The sequence below is a fragment of the Cherax quadricarinatus genome, chromosome 9, assembly GCF_038502225.1.
Source record: "Cherax quadricarinatus isolate ZL_2023a chromosome 9, ASM3850222v1, whole genome shotgun sequence".
NCBI classification, from domain to species: Eukaryota; Metazoa; Arthropoda; class Malacostraca; order Decapoda; family Parastacidae; genus Cherax; species Cherax quadricarinatus.
Window position 1 is genome coordinate 20880374 of NC_091300.1, and position 23063 is coordinate 20903436.

At 48.2% G+C, this 23063-nt stretch overlaps 1 protein-coding gene across 2 annotated transcripts in view; it reads left to right on the plus strand.

Annotated features, from left to right (window-relative positions):
- LOC128686110 (uncharacterized) overlaps positions 1 to 23063 on the plus strand; it is a 321836-nt gene that overhangs the window by 214405 nt on the left and 84368 nt on the right. For both annotated transcript variants that reach the window (XM_070083299.1, XM_070083298.1), the window contains exon 4: positions 9340 to 9417. In XM_070083299.1, coding sequence (XP_069939400.1) covers positions 9340 to 9417 — 78 coding nt within the window. The remainder of the gene's footprint in view (positions 1 to 9339; positions 9418 to 23063) is intronic.

Here is a 23063-nt window from a genome sequence, read left to right on the forward strand (position 1 = left end):
GATCATTAGTAGCTGTGTGATCATTAGTGGCTGTGTGATCATTAGAAGCTGTGTGATCATTAGAAGCTGTGTGATCATTAGTAGCTGTGTGATCATTGTGTGATCATTCGTAGTTGTGTGATCATTAGTAGCTGTGTGATCATTAGTAGCTGTGTGATCATTAGTAGCTGTGTGATCATTAGAAGCTGTGTGATCATTAGTAGCTGTGTGATCATTAGTAGCTGTGTGATCATTAGTAGCTGTGTGATCATTAGTAGCTGTGTGATCATTAGTAGCTGTGTGATCATTAGTAGCTGTGTGATCATTAGTAGCTGTGTGATCATTAGTAGCTGTGTGATCATTAGTAGCTGTGTGATCATTAGTAGCTGTGTGATCATTAGTAGCTGTGTGATCATTCGTAGCTGTGTGATCATTAGTAGCAGTGTGATCATTAGTAGCTGTGTGATCATTAGTAGCTGTGTGATCATTCGTAGTTGTGTGATCATTAGTAGCAGTGTGATCATTAGTAGCTGTGTGATCATTAATAGCTGTGTGATCATTAGTAGCTGTGTGATCATTAGTAGCTGTGTGATCATTAGTAGCTGTGTGATCATTAGTAGCTGTGTGATCATTAGTAGCTGTGTGATCATTAGTAGCTGTGTGATCATTAGTAGCTGTGTGATCATTGTGTGATCATTCGTAGTTGTGTGATCATTAGTAGCTGTGTGATCATTAGTAGCTGTGTGATCATTAGTAGCTGTGTGATCATTAGTAGCTGTGTGATCATTAGTAGCTGTGTGATCATTAGTAGCTGTGTGATCATTCGTAGCTGTGTGATCATTAGTAGCTGTGTGATCATTAGTAGCTGTGTGATCATTAGTAGCTGTGTGATCATTAGTAGCTGTGTGATCATTAGTAGCTGTGTGATCATTAGTAGCTGTGTGATCATTAGTAGCTGTGCTATCATTAGTAGCTGTGTGATCTTTCGTAGCTGTGTGATCATTAGTAGCTGTGTGATCATTAGTAGCTGTGTGATCATTAGTAGCTGTGTGATCATTAGTAGCTGTGTGATCATTAGTAGCTGTGTGATCATTGTGTGATCATTCGTAGTTGTGTGATCATTAGTAGCTGTGTGATCATTAGTAGCTGTGTGATCATTAGTAGCTGTGTGATCATTAGTAGCTGTGTGATCATTAGTAGCTGTGTGATCATTAGTAGCTGTGTGATCATTAGTAGCTGTGTGATCATTCGTAGCTGTGTGATCATTAGTAGCTGTGTGATCATTAGTAGCTGTGTGATCATTAGTAGCTGTGTGATCATTAGTAGCTGTGTGATCATTAGTAGCTGTGTGATCATTCGTAGCTGTGTGATCATTAGTAGCTGTGTGATCATTAGTAGCTGTGTGATCATTAGTAGCTGTGTGATCATTAGTAGCTGTGTGATCATTAGTAGCTGTGTGATCATTAGTAGCTGTGTGATCATTAGTAGCTGTGTGATCATTAGTAGCTGTGTGATCATTCGTAGCTGTGTGATCATTAGTAGCTGTGTGATCATTAGTAGCTGTGTGATCATTAGTAGCTGTGTGATCATTAGTAGCTGTGTGATCATTAGTAGCTGTGTGATCATTAGTAGCTGTGTGATCATTAGTAGCTGTGTGATCATTAGTAGCAGTGTGATCATTCGTAGCTGTGTGATCATTAGTAGCTGTGTGATCATTAGTAGCTGTGTGATCATTAGTAGCTGTGTGATCATTAGTAGCTGTGTGATTATTCGTAGCTGTGTGATCATTAGTAGCAGTGTGATCATTAGTAGCTGTGTGATCATTAGTAGCTGTGTGATCATTCTTAGCCGTGTGATCATTAGTAGCTGTGTGATCATTCGTAGCTGTGTGATCATTAGTAGCTGTGTGATCATTAGTAGCTGTGTGATCATTCGTAGCTGTGTGCTCATTCTTAGCTGTGTGATCATTAGTAGCTGTGTGATCATTCGTAGCTGTGTGATCATTAGTAGCTATGTGATCATTAGTAGCTGTGTGATCATTAGCAGCTGTGTGATCATTCGTAGCTGTGTGATCATTAGTAGCAGTGTGATCATTAGTAGCAGTGTGATCATTAGTAGCTGTGTGATCATTTGTAGCTGTGTGATCATTAGTAGCAGTGTGATCATTAGTAGGTGTGTGATCATTAGTAGCAGTGTGATCATTAGTAGCTGTGTGATCATTAGTAGGTGTGTGATCATTAGTAGCAGTGTGATTATTAGTAGCAGTGTGATCATTAGTAGCTGTGTGATCATTAGTAGCTGTGTGATCATTAGTAGCTGTGTGATCATTAGTAGCTGTGTGATCATTAGGTGTGTGATCATTAGTAGCAGTGTGATCATTAGTAGCTGTGTGATCATTAGTAGGTGTGTGATCATTAGTAGCAGTGTGATTATTAGTAGCAGTGTGATCATTAGTAGCTGTTTGATCATTAGTAGGTGTGTGATCATTAGTAGCTGTGTGATCATTAGTAGCTGTGTGATCATTAGTAGCTGTGTGATCATTAGTAGCTGTGTGATCATTAGTAGCTGTGTGATCATTCGTAGCTGTGTGATCATTAGTAGCTGTGTGATCATTAGTAGCTGTGTGATCATTAGTAGCTGTGTGATCATTAGTAGCTGTGTGATCATTAGTAGCTGTGTGATCATTAGTAGCTGTGTGATCATTAGTAGCTGTGTGATCATTCGTAGCTGTGTGATCATTAGTAGCTGTGTGATCATTAGTAGCTGTGTGATCATTAGTAGCTGTGTGATCATTAGTAGCTGTGTGATCATTAGTAGCTATGTGATCATTAGTAGCTGTGTGATCATTAGCAGCTGTGTGATCATTCGTAGCTGTGTGATCATTAGTAGCAGTGTGATCATTAGTAGCAGTGTGATCATTAGTAGCTGTGTGATCATTAGTAGCTGTGTGATCATTAGTAGCAGTGTGATCATTAGTAGGTGTGTGATCATTAGTAGCAGTGTGATCATTAGTAGCTGTGTGATCATTAGTAGGTGTGTGATCATTAGTAGCAGTGTGATTATTAGTAGCAGTGTGATCATTAGTAGCTGTGTGATCATTAGTAGCTGTGTGATCATTAGTAGCTGTGTGATCATTAGTAGCTGTGTGATCATTAGGTTTGTGATCATTAGTAGCAGTGTGATCATTAGTAGCTGTGTGATCATTAGTAGGTGTGTGATCATTAGTAGCAGTGTGATTATTAGTAGCAGTGTGATCATCAGTAGCTGTTTGATCATTAGTAGGTGTGTGATCATTAGTAGCTGTGTGATCATTAGTAGCTGTGTGATCATTAGTAGGTGTGTGATCATTAGTAGCTGTGTGATCATTCGTAGCTGTGTGATCATTCGTAGCTGTGTGATCATTAGTAGCAGTGTGATCATTAGTAGCTGTGTGATCATTAGTAGCTGTGTGATCATTAGTAGCTGTGTGATCATTAGTAGCTGTGTGATCATTAGTAGGTGTGTGATCATTAGTAGCTGTGTGATCATTAGTAGCTGTGTGATCATTCGTAGCTGTGTGATCATTAGTAGCAGTGTGATCATTAGTAGCTGTGTGACCATTCGTAGCTGTGTGATCATTAGTAGCAGTGTGATCATTAGTAGCAGTGTGATCATTAGTAGCTGTGTGACCATTCGTAGCTGTGTGATCATTAGTAGCAGTGTGATCATTAGTAGCTGTGTGATCATTAGTAGCAGTGTGATCATTAGTAGCTGTGTGATCATTAGGTGTGTGATCATTAGTAGCTGTGTGATCATTAGTAGCAGTGTGATCATTATTAGCTGTGTGATCATTCGTAGCTGTGTGATCATTAGTAGGTGTGTGATCATTAGTAGCTGTGTGATCATTCGTAGCTGTGTGATCATTAGTAGCAGTGTGATCATTATTAGCTGTGTGATCATTCGTAGCTGTGTGATCATTAGTAGCTTTGTGATCATTAGTAGCTGTGTGATCATTCGTAGCTGTGTGATCATTAGTAGCTGTGTGATCATTAGTAGCTGTGTGATCATTCGTAGCTGTGTGATCATTAGTAGCTGTGTGATCATTAGTAGCTGTGTGATCATTGTGTGATCATTCGTAGTTGTGTGATCATTAGTAGCTGTGTGATCATTAGTAGCTGTGTGATCATTAGTAGCTGTGTGATCATTCGTAGCTGTGTGATCATTAGTAGCTGTGTGATCATTCGTAGCTGTGTGATCATTAGTAGCTGTGTGATCATTAGTAGCTGTGTGATCATTAGTAGCTGTGTGATCATTAGTAGCTGTGTGATCATTAGTAGCTGTGCGATCATTAGTAGGTATGTGATCATTAGTAGCTGTGTGATCATTAGTAGCTGTGTGATCATTAGTAGCTGTGCGATCATTAGTAGGTGTGTGATCATTAGTAGCAGTGTGATCACTCGTAGCTGTGTGATCATTAGTAGCTGTGTGATCATTATTAGCTGTGTGATCATTAGTAGCTGTGTGATCATTAGTAGCAGTGTGATTATTAGTAGCAGTGTGATCATTAGTAGCTGTTTGATCATTAGTAGGTGTGTGATCATTAGTAGCTGTGTGATCATTAGTAGCTGTGTGATCATTAGTAGCTGTGTGATCATTAGTAGCTGTGTGATCATTAGTAGCTGTGTGATCATTCGTAGCTGTGTGATCATTAGTAGCTGTGTGATCATTAGTAGCTGTGTGATCATTAGTAGCTGTGTGATCATTAGTAGCTGTGTGATCATTAGTAGCTGTGTGATCATTAGTAGCTGTGTGATCATTAGTAGCTGTGTGATCATTCGTAGCTGTGTGATCATTAGTAGCTGTGTGATCATTAGTAGCTGTGTGATCATTAGTAGCTGTGTGATCATTAGTAGCTGTGTGATCATTAGTAGCTATGTGATCATTAGTAGCTGTGTGATCATTAGCAGCTGTGTGATCATTCGTAGCTGTGTGATCATTAGTAGCAGTGTGATCATTAGTAGCAGTGTGATCATTAGTAGCTGTGTGATCATTAGTAGCTGTGTGATCATTAGTAGCAGTGTGATCATTAGTAGGTGTGTGATCATTAGTAGCAGTGTGATCATTAGTAGCTGTGTGATCATTAGTAGGTGTGTGATCATTAGTAGCAGTGTGATTATTAGTAGCAGTGTGATCATTAGTAGCTGTGTGATCATTAGTAGCTGTGTGATCATTAGTAGCTGTGTGATCATTAGTAGCTGTGTGATCATTAGGTTTGTGATCATTAGTAGCAGTGTGATCATTAGTAGCTGTGTGATCATTAGTAGGTGTGTGATCATTAGTAGCAGTGTGATTATTAGTAGCAGTGTGATCATCAGTAGCTGTTTGATCATTAGTAGGTGTGTGATCATTAGTAGCTGTGTGATCATTAGTAGCTGTGTGATCATTAGTAGGTGTGTGATCATTAGTAGCTGTGTGATCATTCGTAGCTGTGTGATCATTCGTAGCTGTGTGATCATTAGTAGCAGTGTGATCATTAGTAGCTGTGTGATCATTAGTAGCTGTGTGATCATTAGTAGCTGTGTGATCATTAGTAGCTGTGTGATCATTAGTAGGTGTGTGATCATTAGTAGCTGTGTGATCATTAGTAGCTGTGTGATCATTCGTAGCTGTGTGATCATTAGTAGCAGTGTGATCATTAGTAGCTGTGTGACCATTCGTAGCTGTGTGATCATTAGTAGCAGTGTGATCATTAGTAGCAGTGTGATCATTAGTAGCTGTGTGACCATTCGTAGCTGTGTGATCATTAGTAGCAGTGTGATCATTAGTAGCTGTGTGATCATTAGTAGCAGTGTGATCATTAGTAGCTGTGTGATCATTAGGTGTGTGATCATTAGTAGCTGTGTGATCATTAGTAGCAGTGTGATCATTATTAGCTGTGTGATCATTCGTAGCTGTGTGATCATTAGTAGGTGTGTGATCATTAGTAGCTGTGTGATCATTCGTAGCTGTGTGATCATTAGTAGCAGTGTGATCATTATTAGCTGTGTGATCATTCGTAGCTGTGTGATCATTAGTAGCTTTGTGATCATTAGTAGCTGTGTGATCATTCGTAGCTGTGTGATCATTAGTAGCTGTGTGATCATTAGTAGCTGTGTGATCATTCGTAGCTGTGTGATCATTAGTAGCTGTGTGATCATTAGTAGCTGTGTGATCATTGTGTGATCATTCGTAGTTGTGTGATCATTAGTAGCTGTGTGATCATTAGTAGCTGTGTGATCATTAGTAGCTGTGTGATCATTCGTAGCTGTGTGATCATTAGTAGCTGTGTGATCATTCGTAGCTGTGTGATCATTAGTAGCTGTGTGATCATTAGTAGCTGTGTGATCATTAGTAGCTGTGTGATCATTAGTAGCTGTGTGATCATTAGTAGCTGTGCGATCATTAGTAGGTATGTGATCATTAGTAGCTGTGTGATCATTAGTAGCTGTGTGATCATTAGTAGCTGTGCGATCATTAGTAGGTGTGTGATCATTAGTAGCAGTGTGATCACTCGTAGCTGTGTGATCATTAGTAGCTGTGTGATCATTATTAGCTGTGTGATCATTAGTAGCTGTGTGATCATTAGAAGCTGTGTGATCATTAGTAGCTATGTGATCATTCGTAGCTGTGTGATCATTCGTAGCTGTGTGATCATTATTAGTAGCTGTGTGATCATTAGTAGCTGTGTGATCATTAGTAGCTATGTGATCATTCGTAGCTGTGTGATCATTAGTAGTTGTATGATCATTAGTAGCTGTGTGATCATTCGTAGCTGTGTGATCATTCGTAGCTGTGTGATCATTAGTAGCTGTGTGATCATTAGTAGCTGTGTGATCATTCGTAGCTGTGTGATCATTAGTAGTTGTGTGATCATTAGTAGCTGTGTGATCATTAGTAGCTGTGTGATCATTCGTAGCTGTGTGATCATTAGTAGCAGTGTGATCATTAGTAGCTGTGTGATCATTAGTAGCTGTGTGATCATTCGTAGCTGTGTGATCATTAGTAGGTGTGTGATCATTAGTAGCTGTGTGATCATTAGTAGAAGTGTGATCATTAGTAGCTGTGTGATCATTCGTAGTTGTGTGATCATTAGTAGGTGTGTGATCATTAGTAGCTGTGTGATCATTATTAGCTGTGTGATCATTGTGTGATCATTCGTAGTTGTGTGATCATTAGTAGCTGTGTGATCATTAGTAGCTGTGTGATCATTAGTAGCTGTGTGATCATTAGTAGCTGTGTGATCATTAGTAGCTGTGTGATCATTAGTAGCTGTGCTATCATTAGTAGCTGTGTGATCTTCCGTAGCTGTGTGATCATTAGTAGCTGTGTGATCATTCCTAGCTGTGTGATCATTAGTAGCTGTGTGATCATTAGTAGCTGTGTGATCATTCGTAGCTGTGTGATCATTAGTAGCTGTGTGATCATTAGTAGCTGTGTGATCATTCGTAGCTGTGTGATCATTAGTAGGTGTGTGATCATTAGTAGCTGTGTGATCATTAGTAGCAGTGTGATCATTAGTAGCTGTGTGATCATTCGTAGCTGTGTGATCATTAGTAGCTGTGTGATCATTAGTAGCTGTGTGATCATTCGTAGCTGTGTGATCATTCGTAGCTGTGTGATCATTCGTAGCTGTGTGATCATTAGTAGCTGTGTGATCATTCGTAGCTGTGTGATCATTCGTAGCTGTGTGATCATTAGTAGCAGTGTGATCATTAGTAGTAGTGTGATCATTAGTAGCTGTGTGATCATTCGTAGCTGTGTGATCATTCGTAGCTGTGTGATCATTCGTAGCTGTGTGATCATTAGTTGCTGTGTGATCATTAGTAGCTGTGTGATCATTAGTAGCTGTGTGATCATTAGTAGCTGTGTGATCATTAGTAGCTGTGTGATCATTAGTAGCTTTGTGATCATTAGTAGCTGTGTGATCATTCGTAGCTGTGTGATCATTAGTAGCTGTGTGATCATTAGTAGCTGTGTGATCATTAGTAGCTGTGTGATCATTAGTAGCTGTGTGATCATTAGTAGCTGTGTGATCATTAGTAGCTTTGTGATCATTAGTAGCTGTGTGATCATTCGTAGCTGTGTGATCATTAGTAGCTGTGTGATCATTAGTAGCTGTGTGATCATTAGTAGCTGTGTGATCATTAGTAGCTGTGTGATCATTAGTAGTGCGGCCATTTGTTGAGTTATTGTTGGCTTGAGGTGATATGCTGTTGTGGACGTCCAGGTACAAATAGCGTAGGTAACATAAGGGTATATTAGTGTGTAGTATAGTGTAAGTAGTGCTGTTTGTGGTACATAACGTATCTTGAAGAGGATGCCAACTGTGTTGGGCACTTTTTTGTAATGTGTTTGATGTGGGTGTTGAATTTCAAGCTTCTGTCAAGGAACAGGCCCAGAAATTTTCCACTTGTTATGTTTAGCGATAGAAGTATTGTTAATCATAATGTTTAGTTAAACATTACTTGTCCTGCTGCCAGACATAATGTAGAAGGTCTTGGCAGTGTTAAGTGTGAGTTTATTAGTAGTCATCCAGGTTGATATTTTTAAGACCTCTTTATTAACAATGTTGTTGAGGGGAAAATGTAATAGTAGAGAAGCAGCAACAACAGCAGGAGGAAAGGAAGAACTAGGAAGAGGAGGAGCAACAGCAGGAGAAAGCTAAAAGAGTAGGAAATAGAAGTAATCCTGGTTATTGTCGTGGTGGTCACACAAAACTCTCAGGTACCTTACCGCCACATTTCACTTGGTCAGCTCCTGCCAACCTGGCAGTGTAGGAACATCGTAGCGGTTTAATGATGACCAGTTGATAATTTAGTGTGTTGATACGTGCCCTTATATCTGATGCAACAACTTTTAAAAATCTAAGACTCGATGCTTACTGTATTAGTTTAGTGCAGCTGTTATATGTTCTAACTTTTAATAAGGTTATTTTGTACAGTCTACCGTTTCCAGTAATTAATATGTATAAATAGATGTAGACAGTAGATGTTCCCCGTATATCTGACAGAACTTTAACTGTGTTATTCATAAACGGAAATATTCGTGTATAGGAATATTCCAGCTTCTTAAACTGTTCTATCAATGGTTTGATATCTTATATATGGAAAGTTATGCAAACTGTACATAAAACTTGACCGCGGGGATACCGTATCTCGGTTCCAGAGAACATGAGTCAACTCTCTGTAATGTTCTCTTATTTCTCCTTATTCTTCCTCCCTCCAGTCTCCTCCTCCTTCCCTCTACTCTTTAATCTTAAAATCTTCTTTCTGTCTACTTGGCTGGAGTCTTGACATCCAGGCTTGAGGCGTCTTAACATCTTCCTGTTTTCTTCTTTTTCAGAAGTACCAGAAGACACTGAAGACCCCAGAGTACAGTGCTATGGTAGACGCCAGCCTCGTGGATGATATCTTCTTTCAGGTGAGTAACAGTGGAATTAACCAACCATAACACAACCTCAGTGAGTAACCAACTACAACAACACAACCTCAGTGAGTAACCAACTACAACAACACAACCTCAGTGAGTAACCAACTACAACAACACAACCTCAGTGAGTAACCAACTACAACAACACAACCTCAGTGAGTAACCAACTACAACAACACAACCTCAGTGAGTAACCAACTACAACAACACAACCTCAGTGAGTAACCAACTACAACAACAACAACCTCAGTCTTAGGTCTATATCAAGAGATAACAAACGACCTTGTCTATATCAACAAATAACAGGTGACTATAGGTCTATATCAACAGATAACAAGCGACCTTGGGTTAATATCAACAGATAACAGGTGACCTCAGGTCTATATCAACAGGTGACACAGGACTGGCTGGTGTGTAGGTGTAGTCACAGCTGGTACACACGTGTCTTTGTTAATTGGGTAGCTCGTGTCAATCTTAATATCACACATGTCCAGGCTTGCTCACATGTTTGGGGGGGATGCGTAGTGCGAGGGATGTGGGAGGGGCGGTAATGCGTAGTGTGAGGGATGTGGGAGGGGCGGTAATGCGTAGTGTGAGGGATGAGGGAGGGGCGGTAATGCGTAGTGTGAGGGATGAGGGAGGGGCGGTAATGCGTAGTGTGAGGGATGTGGGAGGGGCGGTAATGCGTAGTGTGAGGGATGAGGGAGGGGCGGTAATGCGTAGTGTGAGGGATGTGGGAGGGGCGGTAATGCGTAGTGTGAGGGATGAGGGAGGGGCGGTAATGCGTAGTGTGAGGGATGAGGGAGGGGCGGTAATACGTAGTGTGAGGGATGAGGGAGGGGCGGTAATGCGTAGTGTGAGGGATGTGGGAGGGGCGGTAATGCGTAGTGTGAGGGATGAGGGAGGGGCGGTAATGCGTAGTGTGAGGGATGAGGGAGGGGCGGTAATACGTAGTGTGAGGGATGAGGGAGGGACGGTAATGCGTAGTGTGAGGGATGAGGGAGTGGCGGTAATGCGTAGTGTGAGGGATGAGGGAGGGGCGGTAATGCGTAGTGTGAGGGATGAGGGAGGGGCGGTAATGCGTAGTGTGAGGGATGAGGGAGGGGCGGTAATGCGTAGTGTGAGGGATGAGGGAGGGGCGGTAATGCGTACGTGAAAGCGTCATTCCATGTTTACGCACACGGGGGAAGTGCGTCACCTGGGTGTCCCCAGCAAACACCTCACAACCACCACCTAGTTAGGTGAGGTTGTCACTTTCACCACCACCACCCTTACCTTCAAAACACACACACAGGGGCCAGGAGCTATGAATCGATCCCTGCAGCCACAATTAGGTAAGTACACACACACAAATCCCACCTTCAAGCCGCTCATGCTCTCCTTACCACCACAACCACCCACATACACAAACCATTATAGACTGCCTCTCTAATAAGTGATGGAGGGGGGGGTGCTCCCACTGGTGCCACAGGTGCCTGTATAACACTTTGGTAACTAACGTTGAGAGAGAGAGAGAGAGAGAGAGAGAGAGAGAGGAGTAATAATACCTGCTCAAGTTATCACTGTTTATTCCACTCCCACCTGTCCTCTCCAGCCATTGATGATATTCTAAGTTAATCGTTAAAGTTTACAGCGAGTATATTTGTCGTGTGTGTGTGTGTGTGTTTCCAAGCTCCATTCCAAGATGAAAATTATTTATCAGGATTTATTTTTGTTGAGAGAATACTTGTTATGTCTTCTGTTAGACTGTTGAAGAGTCTTGCATGAGGGATGTTAGCAGTGTTGTGTATGTCTCAGACTCTCTTCCTTCTCACTACACGTATACCACACATTCTTCACTAAGTTGTCGCATTATCCACATTAACTTATTTTATATGTACAAGTTTTATGTCAGTAAATGATTCCTGTACGTTTTCTAGCTCTGATTTATCTTCAGTTTTGGGAAGAAGATACGAGGATAGAGAAGTAATGTGAGAGAGTGAAAGTGCTACCAAGTATACCATTATTGTCTTGCCTTCTACCAAAGGTTAACTTGTTTGAAGTTATACCTTTGATAAGTTTCGAGAGTCTTACTACTCTCGGAACCCGGCCATGGGCCAGGCTCGTGTGGTGCTTGCTTGGTCATCCAGGCTGTTGCTGCTGGAGTTCCACTGACCCACATATCCAACAGAGCCTAGTTGATCTGGTACCTCGTGAAGATACTTGTCCAGTTAACAGAACTAGTTGTCTGACGTTAATAGATCTAGCTGACTGACGGTAATAGATCTAGCTGTCTGGCTGTATGGATCGATGACTGGTACAGCCATCTGGAATTAAGGTATCTAAGTCTGACTCAGTGGATGAATGGATGGTTTCTAGAGTAAGAGGTTGCCGACTTCACTCGTTGGATTGACAGGCACTTAACTAAATGGCTCTTTAGCTGGGTTTCTTACTGTTTAATTGGATGACTGGTAAGCTAACTGGCTGACTGACTAAATAACATACTGGCTAGTTGTATGGGTGTGTGGCTGAGAGAATGCCTAGTTGGCTTATTGAGTAATTGGCTGACCGGCTTACTGATTGACTGTTGCGCCCGCCCCTGCTGAGTCAGGGTAACCATCTTGGTCAATACTCATGATAAATATAATAGGAGGTGGGACGTGGTCACTTGTCGCTTCAGTGGGACAAGCTGGACTGCTGGGTTATACAAGCCTCGTGTCATCACTCCCACCAGTCTGCATGTATTAATGCTTTTGGGAGACCCACCTCACTATCACAAGCACCACCATCACAAGCACCACCACAAGCACCACTACAAGCATCACCACCACAAGCACCACCACCACAAGCATCACCACAAGTACCACCACCACAAGCACCACCATCACAAGCATCACCACAAGCACCACCATCACAAACATCACCACAAGCACCACCACCACAAGCACCATCACAACACCACCACAAGCATCGACACAAGCACCACCACCACAAGCACCATCACAACTCCACCACAAACACCACCATCACAAGCACCACCACAAGCATCACCACCACAAGCATCACCACCACAAGCACCACCACCATAAGCATCACCAAAAGCACCACCACCACAAGCACCACCACAAGCATCACCACCATAAGCACCACCACCATAAGCATCACCAAAAGCACCACCACCACCACAAGCACCACAACAAGCATCACCACCATAAGCACCACCAGCACAAGCACCACCATCACAAGCATCACCACAAGCACCACCATCACAAGCACCACCACCACAAGCACCACCACCACAGGCACCACCACCACAAGCACCACTACCACAAGCACAACCACCACCAAGCATCACCACCACAAGCACCACCACCACAAGCACCACTACCACAAGCGCCACCACCACAAGCACCACCACCACAAGCACCACCACCACAAGCACCCCCACCGCCAAGCATCACCACAAGCACCACTACCACAAGCACCACCACCACAAGCACCACCACCACAAACGCCACCACCACAAGCATCACCACCACAAGCATCACCACCACAAGCACAACCACCACAAGCACCACCACCACAAGCATCACCACCACAAGCACCACCACCACCAAGCATCACCACCACAAACGCCACCACCACAAGCATCACCACCACAAGCACCACCACCACAAGCACCACCACCACAAGCATCACCACAACAAGCATCACCACCACAAGCATCACCAACACCACAAGCACCACCACCACAAGCACCCCCACCACCAAGCATCACCACAAGCACCACTACCACAAGCACCACTACCACAAGCACCACCACCACAAACGCCACCACCACAAGCATCACCACCACAAGCATCACCACCACAAGCACAACCACCACAAGCACCACCACCACAAGCATCACCACCACAAGCACCACCACCACCAAGCATCACCACCACAAACGCCACCACCACAAGCATCACCACCACAAGCACCACCACCACAAGCACCACCACCACAAGCATCACCACAACAAGCATCACCACCACAAGCACCACCACCACAAGCATCACCAACACCACAAGCACCACCACCACAAGCATCACCACCACAAGCACCACCACCAAAAGCACCACCACCACAAGCATCACCACCACAAGCACCACCACCACCAAGCATCACCACCACAAACGCCACCACCACAAGCATCACCACCAAAAGCACCACCACCACAAGCACCACCACTACAAGCATCACCACCACAAGCACCACCACCACCACAAGCACCACCACCACAAGCATCACCACCACAAACACCACCACCACCAAGCATCACCACCACAAACGCCACCACCACAAGCATCACCACCACCACAAGCACCACCACCACAAGCACCACCACCACCAAGCACCACCACCACAAACGCCACCACAAGCATCACCACCAAAAGCACCACCACCACAAGCATCACCAACACCACAAGCACCACCACCACAAGCACCACCACCACAAGCATCACCACCACCACAAGCACCACCATCAAAAGCACCACCACCACAAGCATCACCACCACAAGCACCACCACCACAAGCATCACCACCACAAGCACCACCACCACCAAGCATCACCACCAAAAGCACCACCACCACAAGCATCACCACCAAAAGCACCACCACCACAAGCATCACCACCACCACAAGCACCACCACCACAAGCACCACCACCACAAGCATCACCACCACCACAAGCACCACCACCACCACAAGCACCACCACCAAAAACACCACCACCACAAGCACCACCACCACCAAGCATCACCACCACAAACGCCACCACCACAAGCATCACCACCAAAAGCACCACCACCACAAGCATCACCACCACCACAAACGCCACCACCACAAGCACCACCACCACAAGCACCACCACCACAAGCATCACCACCACCACAAACGCCACCACCACAAGCACCACCACCAAAAGCACCACAAGCACCACCACCACCAAGCATCACCACCACAAACACCACCACCACAAGCATCACCACCAAAAGCACCACCACCACAAGCACCACCACCACAAGCACCACCACCACAAGCACCACCACCACAAGCATCACCACCACAAGCACCACCACCACAAGCACCACCACCACCAAGCATCACCACCACCAAGCATCACCACCACCAAAAGCACCACCACCACAAGCACCAACACCACCAAGCACCACCACCACAAGCACCACTACCACACGCATCACCACCACAAGCACCACCACCACAAGCACCACCACCACCAAGCATCACCACCACCAAGCATCACCAACACCACAAGCACCACCACCACAAGCACCACCACCACCAAGCATCACCACCACCACAAGCATCACCAACACCACAAGCACCACCACCACAAGCACCACCACCACAAGCATCACCACCACCACAAGCACCACCATCAAAAGCACCACCACCACAAGCATCACCACCACAAGCACCACCATCAAAAGCACCACCACCACAAGCATCACCACCACCAAGCATCACCACCACCACAAGCACCACCACCACAAGCACCACCACCACCAAGCATCACCACCACCACAAGCACCACCACCACAAGCACCACCACCACCAAGCATCACCACCACAAGCACCACCACCACAAGCACCACTACCACAAGCGCCACCACCACAAGCACCACCACCACAAGCACCACCACCACCAAGCATCACCACCACCAAGCATCACCACCACCACAAGCACCACCACCACAAGCACCACCACCACAAGCATCACCACCACCACAAGCACCACCATCAAAAGCACCACCACCACAAGCATCACCACCACAAGCACCACCATCAAAAGCACCACCACCACAAGCATCACCACCACCAAGCATCACCACCACCACAAGCACCACCACCACAAGCACCACCACCACCAAGCATCACCACCACCACAAGCACCACCACCACAAGCACCACCACCACCAAGCATCACCACCACAAGCACCACCACCACAAGCACCACTACCACAAGCGCCACCACCACAAGCACCACCACCACAAGCACCACCACCACCAAGCATAACCACCACCAAGCATCACCACCACCACAAGCACCACCACCACAAGCACCACCACCACCAAGCATCACCACCACCACAAGCACCACCACCACAAGCACCACCACCACAAGCACCACTACCACAAGCACCACCACCACAAGCACCACCACCACAAACACCACCACCACAAGCATCACCACCACAAGCACCACCACCACAAGCACCACTACCACAAGCACCACCACCATAAGCACCACCACCACAAGCACCACCACCACAAGCACCACCACCACAAGCACCACTACCACAAGCACCACCACCACAAGCACCACCACCACAAGCACCACCACCACAAGCACCACCACCACAAGCACCACTACCACAAGCACCACCACCACAAGCATCACCACCACAAGCACCACCACCACAAGCACCACCACCACAAGCACCACTACCACAAGCACCACCACCACAAGCACCACCACCACAAGCACCACCACCACAAGCACCACCACCACAAGCACCACTACCACAAGCACCACCACCACAAGCACCACCACCACAAGCACCACCACCACAAGCACCACCACCACAAGCACCACCACCACAAGCACCACCACCACAAGCACCACCACCACAAGCACCACTACCACAAGCACCACCACCACAAGCACCACCACCACAAGCACCACCACCACAAGCACCACCACCACAAGCACCACCACCACAAGCACCACCACCACAAGCACCACCACCACAAGCACCACCACCACAAGCACCACTACCACAAGCACCACCACCACAAGCACCACCACCACAAGCATCACCACCACAAGCACCACCACCACAAACACCACCACCACAAGCACCACCACCACAAACGTCACCACCACAAGCATCACCACCACAAGCACCACCACCACCAAGCATCACCACCACCAAGCATCATCACCACCACAAGCACCACCACCACCACAAGCACCACCACCACAAGCATCACCACCACAAGCACCACCACCACAAACACCACCACCACAAGCACCACCACCACAAACGCCACCACCACAAGCATCACCACCACCACAAGCACCACCACCACCCAGCATCACCACCACCACAAGCACCACCACCACCAAGCATCACCACCACCAAGCATCACCACCACCACAAGCACCACCACCACAAGCACCACCACCACAAGCACCACCACCACAAGCACCACCACCACCAAGCATCACCACCACCAAGCATCACCACCACCACAAGCACCACCACCACAAGCACCACCACCACAAGCACCACCACCACAAGCACCACCACCACCAAGCATCACCACCACCAAGCATCACCACCACCACAAGCACCACCACCACAAGCACCACCACCACAAGCACCACCACCACAAGCACCACCACCACCAAGCATCACCACCACAAGCACCACCACCACCAAGCATCACCACCACCAAGCATCACCACCACCAAGCATCACCACCACCACAAGCACCACCACCACAAGCACCACCACCACAAGCACCACCACCACAAGCACCACCACCACCAAGCATCACCACCACCAAGCATCACCACCACCACAAGCACCACCACCACAAGCACCACCACCACAAGCACCACCACCACAAGCACCACCACCACCAAGCATCACCACCACCAAGCATCACCACCACCACAAGCACCACCACCACAAGCACCACCACCACAAGCACCACCACCACAAGCACCACCACCACCAAGCATCACCACCACAAGCACCACCACCACCAAGCATCACCACCACCAAGCATCACCACCACCAAGCATCACCACCACCACAAGCACCACCACCACAAGCACCACCACCACAAGCACCACCACCACAAGCACCACCACCACCAAGCATCACCACCACCAAGCATCACCACCACCACAAGCACCACCACCACAAGCACCACCACCACCAAGCATCACCACCACCAAGCATCACCACCACCAAGCATCACCACCACCAAGCATCACCACCACCACAAGCACCACCACCACAAGCACCACCACCACAAGCACCACCACCACAAGCACCACCACCACCAAGCATCACCACCACCAAGCATCACCACCACCACAAGCACCACCACCACAAGCACCACCACCACCAAGCATCACCACCACCAAGCATCACCACCACCAAGCATCACCACCACCAAGCATCACCACCACCACAAGCACCACCACCACAAGCACCACCACCACAAGCACCACCACCACAAGCACCACCACCACAAGCACCACCACCACCAAGCATCACCACCACAAGCACCACCACCACAAGCACCACCACCACCAAGCATCACCACCACCAAGCATCACCACCACCACAAGCACCACCACCACAAGCACCACCACCACCAAGCATCACCACCACAACGTAGTATATTTCTTGGGGTGTCATTGTCTCCTACAACTGTTCATCATGAACGGAGCGACGTACTTCCAGCGTCTTATACAATGTTCCTGCACTTTCTTACAAAACCTCAGACCGAACAACTGTTACTCGTGTCCTCTCATGGCTGTAGAGGCAAGTAGTCGACCTGTTTGTAATAACAAGTGATGATCTTAAATGATGATCTACATCCATGTGACGATCATGTACTCTACCCTCTATTATTGTTATTGTTGTTATTATTATTACAAGTATTATTATTATTATTATTATTGTTGTTGTATTCTTGAGTAGCACCAAATTCCTGAGGTTCATTCAGAGCTGCAACAAGGGAGACGAACCGGGGAGGCGAGGTGGTGGCAGTCAGGGCCTTATAAATATGTTGATTTTGGCAAGACTGTGAGCAGCCAGACCCACAGTCCTACTTGCAGTCCTGCCCACAGTCCTACTTGCAGTCCTGCCCACAGTCCTACTCGCAGTGTTGCCCACAGTCCTACTCGCAGTCCTGCCCACAGTCCTACTCGCAGTCCTGCTCACAGTCCTACTCGCAGTGTTGCCCACAGTCCTACTCGCAGTCCTGCCCACAGTCCTGCTCGCCGTCCTGCTCACAGTCCTACTCACAGTCCTGCTCACAGTCCTACTCACAGTGTTGCCCACAGTCCTACTCACAGTCCTACTCGCAGTCCTGCCCACAGTCCTACTCGCAGTCCTGCCCACAGTCCTACTCACAGTCCTGCCCACAGTCCTACTCACAGTGTTGCCCACAGTCCTACTCACAGTCCTGCCCACAGTCCTACTCGCAGTCCTGCCCACAGTCCTACTTGCAGTACTGCCCACAGTCCTACTCGCAGTCCTGCCCACAGTCCTATTCGCAGTCCTGCCCACAGTCCTACTCGCAGTCCTGCCCACAGTCCTACTCGCAGTCCTGCCCACAGTCCTACTCACAGTCCTGCCCACAGTCCTACTCACAGTGTTGCCCACAGTCCTACTCACAGTCCTGCCCACAGTCCTACTCACAGTGTTGCCCACAGTCCTACTCGCAGTCCTGCCCACAGTCCTACTTGCAGTCCTGCCCACAGTCCTACTCGCAGTCCTGCCCACAGTCCTATTCGCAGTCCTGCCCACAGTCCTACTCGCAGTCCTGCCCACAGTCCTACTCGCAGTCCTGCCCACAGTCCTACTCACAGTCCTGCCCAAAGTCCTACTCACAGTGTTGCCCACAGTCCTACTCACAGTCCTGCCCACAGTCCTACTCACAGTCCTGCCCACAGTCCTACTCACAGTCCTGCCCACAGTCCTACTCGCAGTCCTGCCCACAGTCCTATTCGCAGTCCTGCCCACAGTCCTACTCGCAGTCCTGCCCACAGTCCTACTCGCAGTCCTGCCCACAGTGCTACTCACAGTCCTGCCAACAGTCCTACTCACAGTGTTGCCCACAGTCCTACTCACAGTCCTGCCCACAGTCCTACTCGCAGTCCTGCCCACAGTCCTACTCACAGTCCTGCCCACAGTCCTACTCACAGTCCTGCCCACAGTCCTACTCACAGTCCTGCCCACAGTCCTACTCGCAGTCCTGCCCACAGTCCTACTCACAGTCCTGCCCACAGTCCTACTCACAGTGTTGCCCACAGTCCTACTCACAGTCCTGCTCACAGTCCTACTCACAGTTCTACTCACACTCCTGCTCACAGTCCTACTCACATTCCTGCTCACAGTACTACTCACAGTCCTGCTCACAGTCCTACTCACAGTCCTGCTCACAGTACTACTCACAGTCCTGCTCACAGTCCTACTCACAGTCCTACTCACAGTCCTACTCACAGTCCTGCTCACAGTCCTGCTCACAGTCCTGCTCACAGACCTACTCACAGTCCTGCTCACAGACCTACTCACAGTCCTGCTCACAGACCTAATCACAGTCCTGCTCACAGTCCTACTCACAGTCCTGCTCACAGTCCTACTCACAGTCCTGCTCACAGTCCTACTCACAGTCCTGCTCACAGTCCTACTCACAGTCCTACTCACAGTCCTGCTCACAGTCCTACTCACAGTCCTACTCACAGTCCTACTCACAGTCCTGCCCACAGTCCTGCCCACAGTCCTGCTCACAGTCCTACTCACAGTCCTGCTCACAGACCTACTCACAGTCCTACTCACAGTCCTGCTCACAGTCCTACTCACAGTGCTGCTCACAGTCCTACTCACAGTCCTGCTCACAGTCCTACTCACAGTCCTGCTCACAGTCCTGCTCAAAGTCCTGCCCACAGTCCTACTCACAGTCCTGCTCACAGTCCTACTCACAGTCCTGCTCACAGTCCTGCTCACAGTCCTACTCACAGTCCTGCTCACAGTCCTACTCACAGTCCTGCTCACAGTCCTACTCACAGTCCTGCTCACAGTCCTGCTCACAGTCCTACTCACAGTCCTACTCACAGTCCTGCCCACAGTCCTGCTCACAGTCCTGCTCACAGTCCTACTCACAGTCCTACTCACAGTCCTACTCACAGTCCTGCTCACAGTCCTACTCACAGTCCTACTCACAGTCCTGCTCACAGTCCTACTCACAGTCCTGCTCACAGTCCTACTCACAGTCCTACTCACAGTCCTGCTCACAGTCCTGCTCACAGTCCTACTCACAGTCCTACTCACAGTCCTACTCACAGTCCTGCTCACAGTCCTGCTCACAGTCCTGCTCACAGTCCTACTCACAGTCCTGATCACAGTCCTACTCACAGTCCTACTCACAGTCCTGCTCATAGTCCTGCTCACAGTCCTGCTCACAGTCCTGCTCACAGCCCTACTCACAGTCCTGCTCACAGTCCTGCTCATAGTCCTACTCACAATCCTACTCACAGTCATGCTCACAGTCCTGCTCACAGTCCTACTCACAGTCCTGCTCACAGTCCTACTCACAGTCCTGCTCACAGTACTGCTCACAGTCCTGCTCACAGTCCTACTCACAGTCCTACTCACAGTCCTGCTTACAGTCCTGCTCACAGTCCTACTCACAGTCCTACTCACAGTCCTGCCCACAGTCCTGCTCACAGTCCTGCTCACAGTCCTGCTCACAGTCCTACTCACAGTCCTACTCACAGTCCTGCCCACAGTCCTGCTCACAGTCCTGCTCACAGTCCTGCTCACAGTCCTACTCACAGTCCTGCCCACAGTCCTGCTCACAGTCCTTCTCACAGTCCTACTCACAGTCCTACTCACAGTCCTGCTCACAGACCTGCTCACAGTCCTGCTCACAGTCCTACTCACAGTCCTGCTCACAGTCCTACCCACAGTCCTACTCACAGTCCTGCTCACAGTCCTACTCACAGTCCTACTCACAGTCCTGCTCACAGTTCTGCTCACAGTCCTGCTCACAGTCCTGCTCACAGTCCTGCTCACAGTCCTACTCACAGTCCTACTCACAGTCCTACTCACAGTCCTGCTCACAGACCTGCTCACAGTCCTGCTCACAGTCCTACTCACAGTCCTGCTCACAGTCCTACTCACAGTCCTACTCACAGTCCTTCTCACAGTCATGCTCAGAGTCCTGCTCACAGTCCTACTCACAGTCCTGCTCACAGTCCTGCTCACAGTCATACTCACAGTCCTGCTCACAGTCCTACTCTCAGTCCTACTCACAGTCCTGCTCACAGTCCTGCTCACAGTCCTACTCACAGTCCTGCTCACAGTCCTACTCACAGTCCTACTCACAGTCCTGCTCACAGTCCTGCTCACAATCCTGCTCACAGTCCTGCTCACAGTCCTGTTCACAGTCCTGCTCACAGTCCTGCTCACAGTCCTGCCCACAGTCCTACTCACAGTCCTGCTCACAGTCCTGTTCACAGTCCTACTCACAGTCCTACTTACAGTCCTGCTCACAGTCCTACTCACAGTCCTGCCCACAGTCGTACTCACAGTCCTGCTCACACTCCTGCTCACAGTCCTACTCACAGTCCTACTCACAGTCCTGCTCACAGTCCTACTCACAGTCCTGCTCACAGTCCTGCTCACAGTCCTACTCACAGTCCTGCTCACAGTCCTACTCACAGTCCTACTCACAGTCCTGCTCACAGTCCTGCTCACAGACCTACTCACAGTCCTGTCCACAGTCCTACTCACAGTCCTACTCACAGTCCTGCTCACAGTCCTGCTCACAGTCCTACTCACAGTCCTGCTCACAGTCCTGCTCACAGTCCTGCTCACAGTCCTACTCACAGTCCTACTCACAGTCCTGCTCACAGTCCTGCCCACAGTCCTACTCGCAGTCCTACTTACAATCCTGCTCACAGTCCTGCCCACAGTCCTACTCACAGTCCTGCCCACAGTCCTACTCACAGTCCTACTCACAGTCCTACTCACAGTCCTACTCACAGTCCTGCTCACAGTCCTACTCACAGTCCTGCCCACAGTCCTACTCACAGTCCTACTCACAGTCCTGCTCACAGTCCTACTCACAGTCCTGCTCACAGTCCTACTCACAGTCCTTCTCACAGTCCTGCCCACAGTCCTACTCACAGTCCTGCCCACAGTCCTACTCACAGTCCTACTCACAGTCCTGCTCACAGTCCTACTCTCAGTCCTGCTCACAGTCCTGCCCACAGTCCTGCTCACAGTCCTGCTCACAGTCCTGCCCACAGTCCTGCCCACAATTCTGCACACAGACCTACTCACAGTCCTGCTCACAGTCGTACTCACTGTCCTGCTCACAGTCCTGCTCACAGACCTACTCACAGTCCTGCTCACAGTCCTGCTCACAATCCTACTCACAGTCCTGCTCACAGTCCTGCTCACAGACCTACTCACAGTCCTGCTCACAGTCCTACTCACAGTCCTGCTCACAGTCCTGCTCACAGACCTACTCACAGTCTTGCTCACAGTCCTACTCACAGTCCTGCTCACAGTCCTGCTCACAGACCTACTCACAGTCCTGCTCACAGTCCTGCTCACAGTCCTGCCCACAGTCCTGCCCACAGTCCTGCCCACAGTCCTGCCCACAGTCCTGCCCACATTCCTGCCCACAGTCCTGCCCACAGTCCTGCCCACAGTCCGGCTCACAGTCCTGCTCACAGTCCTGCCCACAGTCCTGCCCACAATTCTGCTCACAGACATACTCACAGTCCTGCTCACAGTCCTACTCATAGTCCTGCTCACAGTCCTGCTCACAGT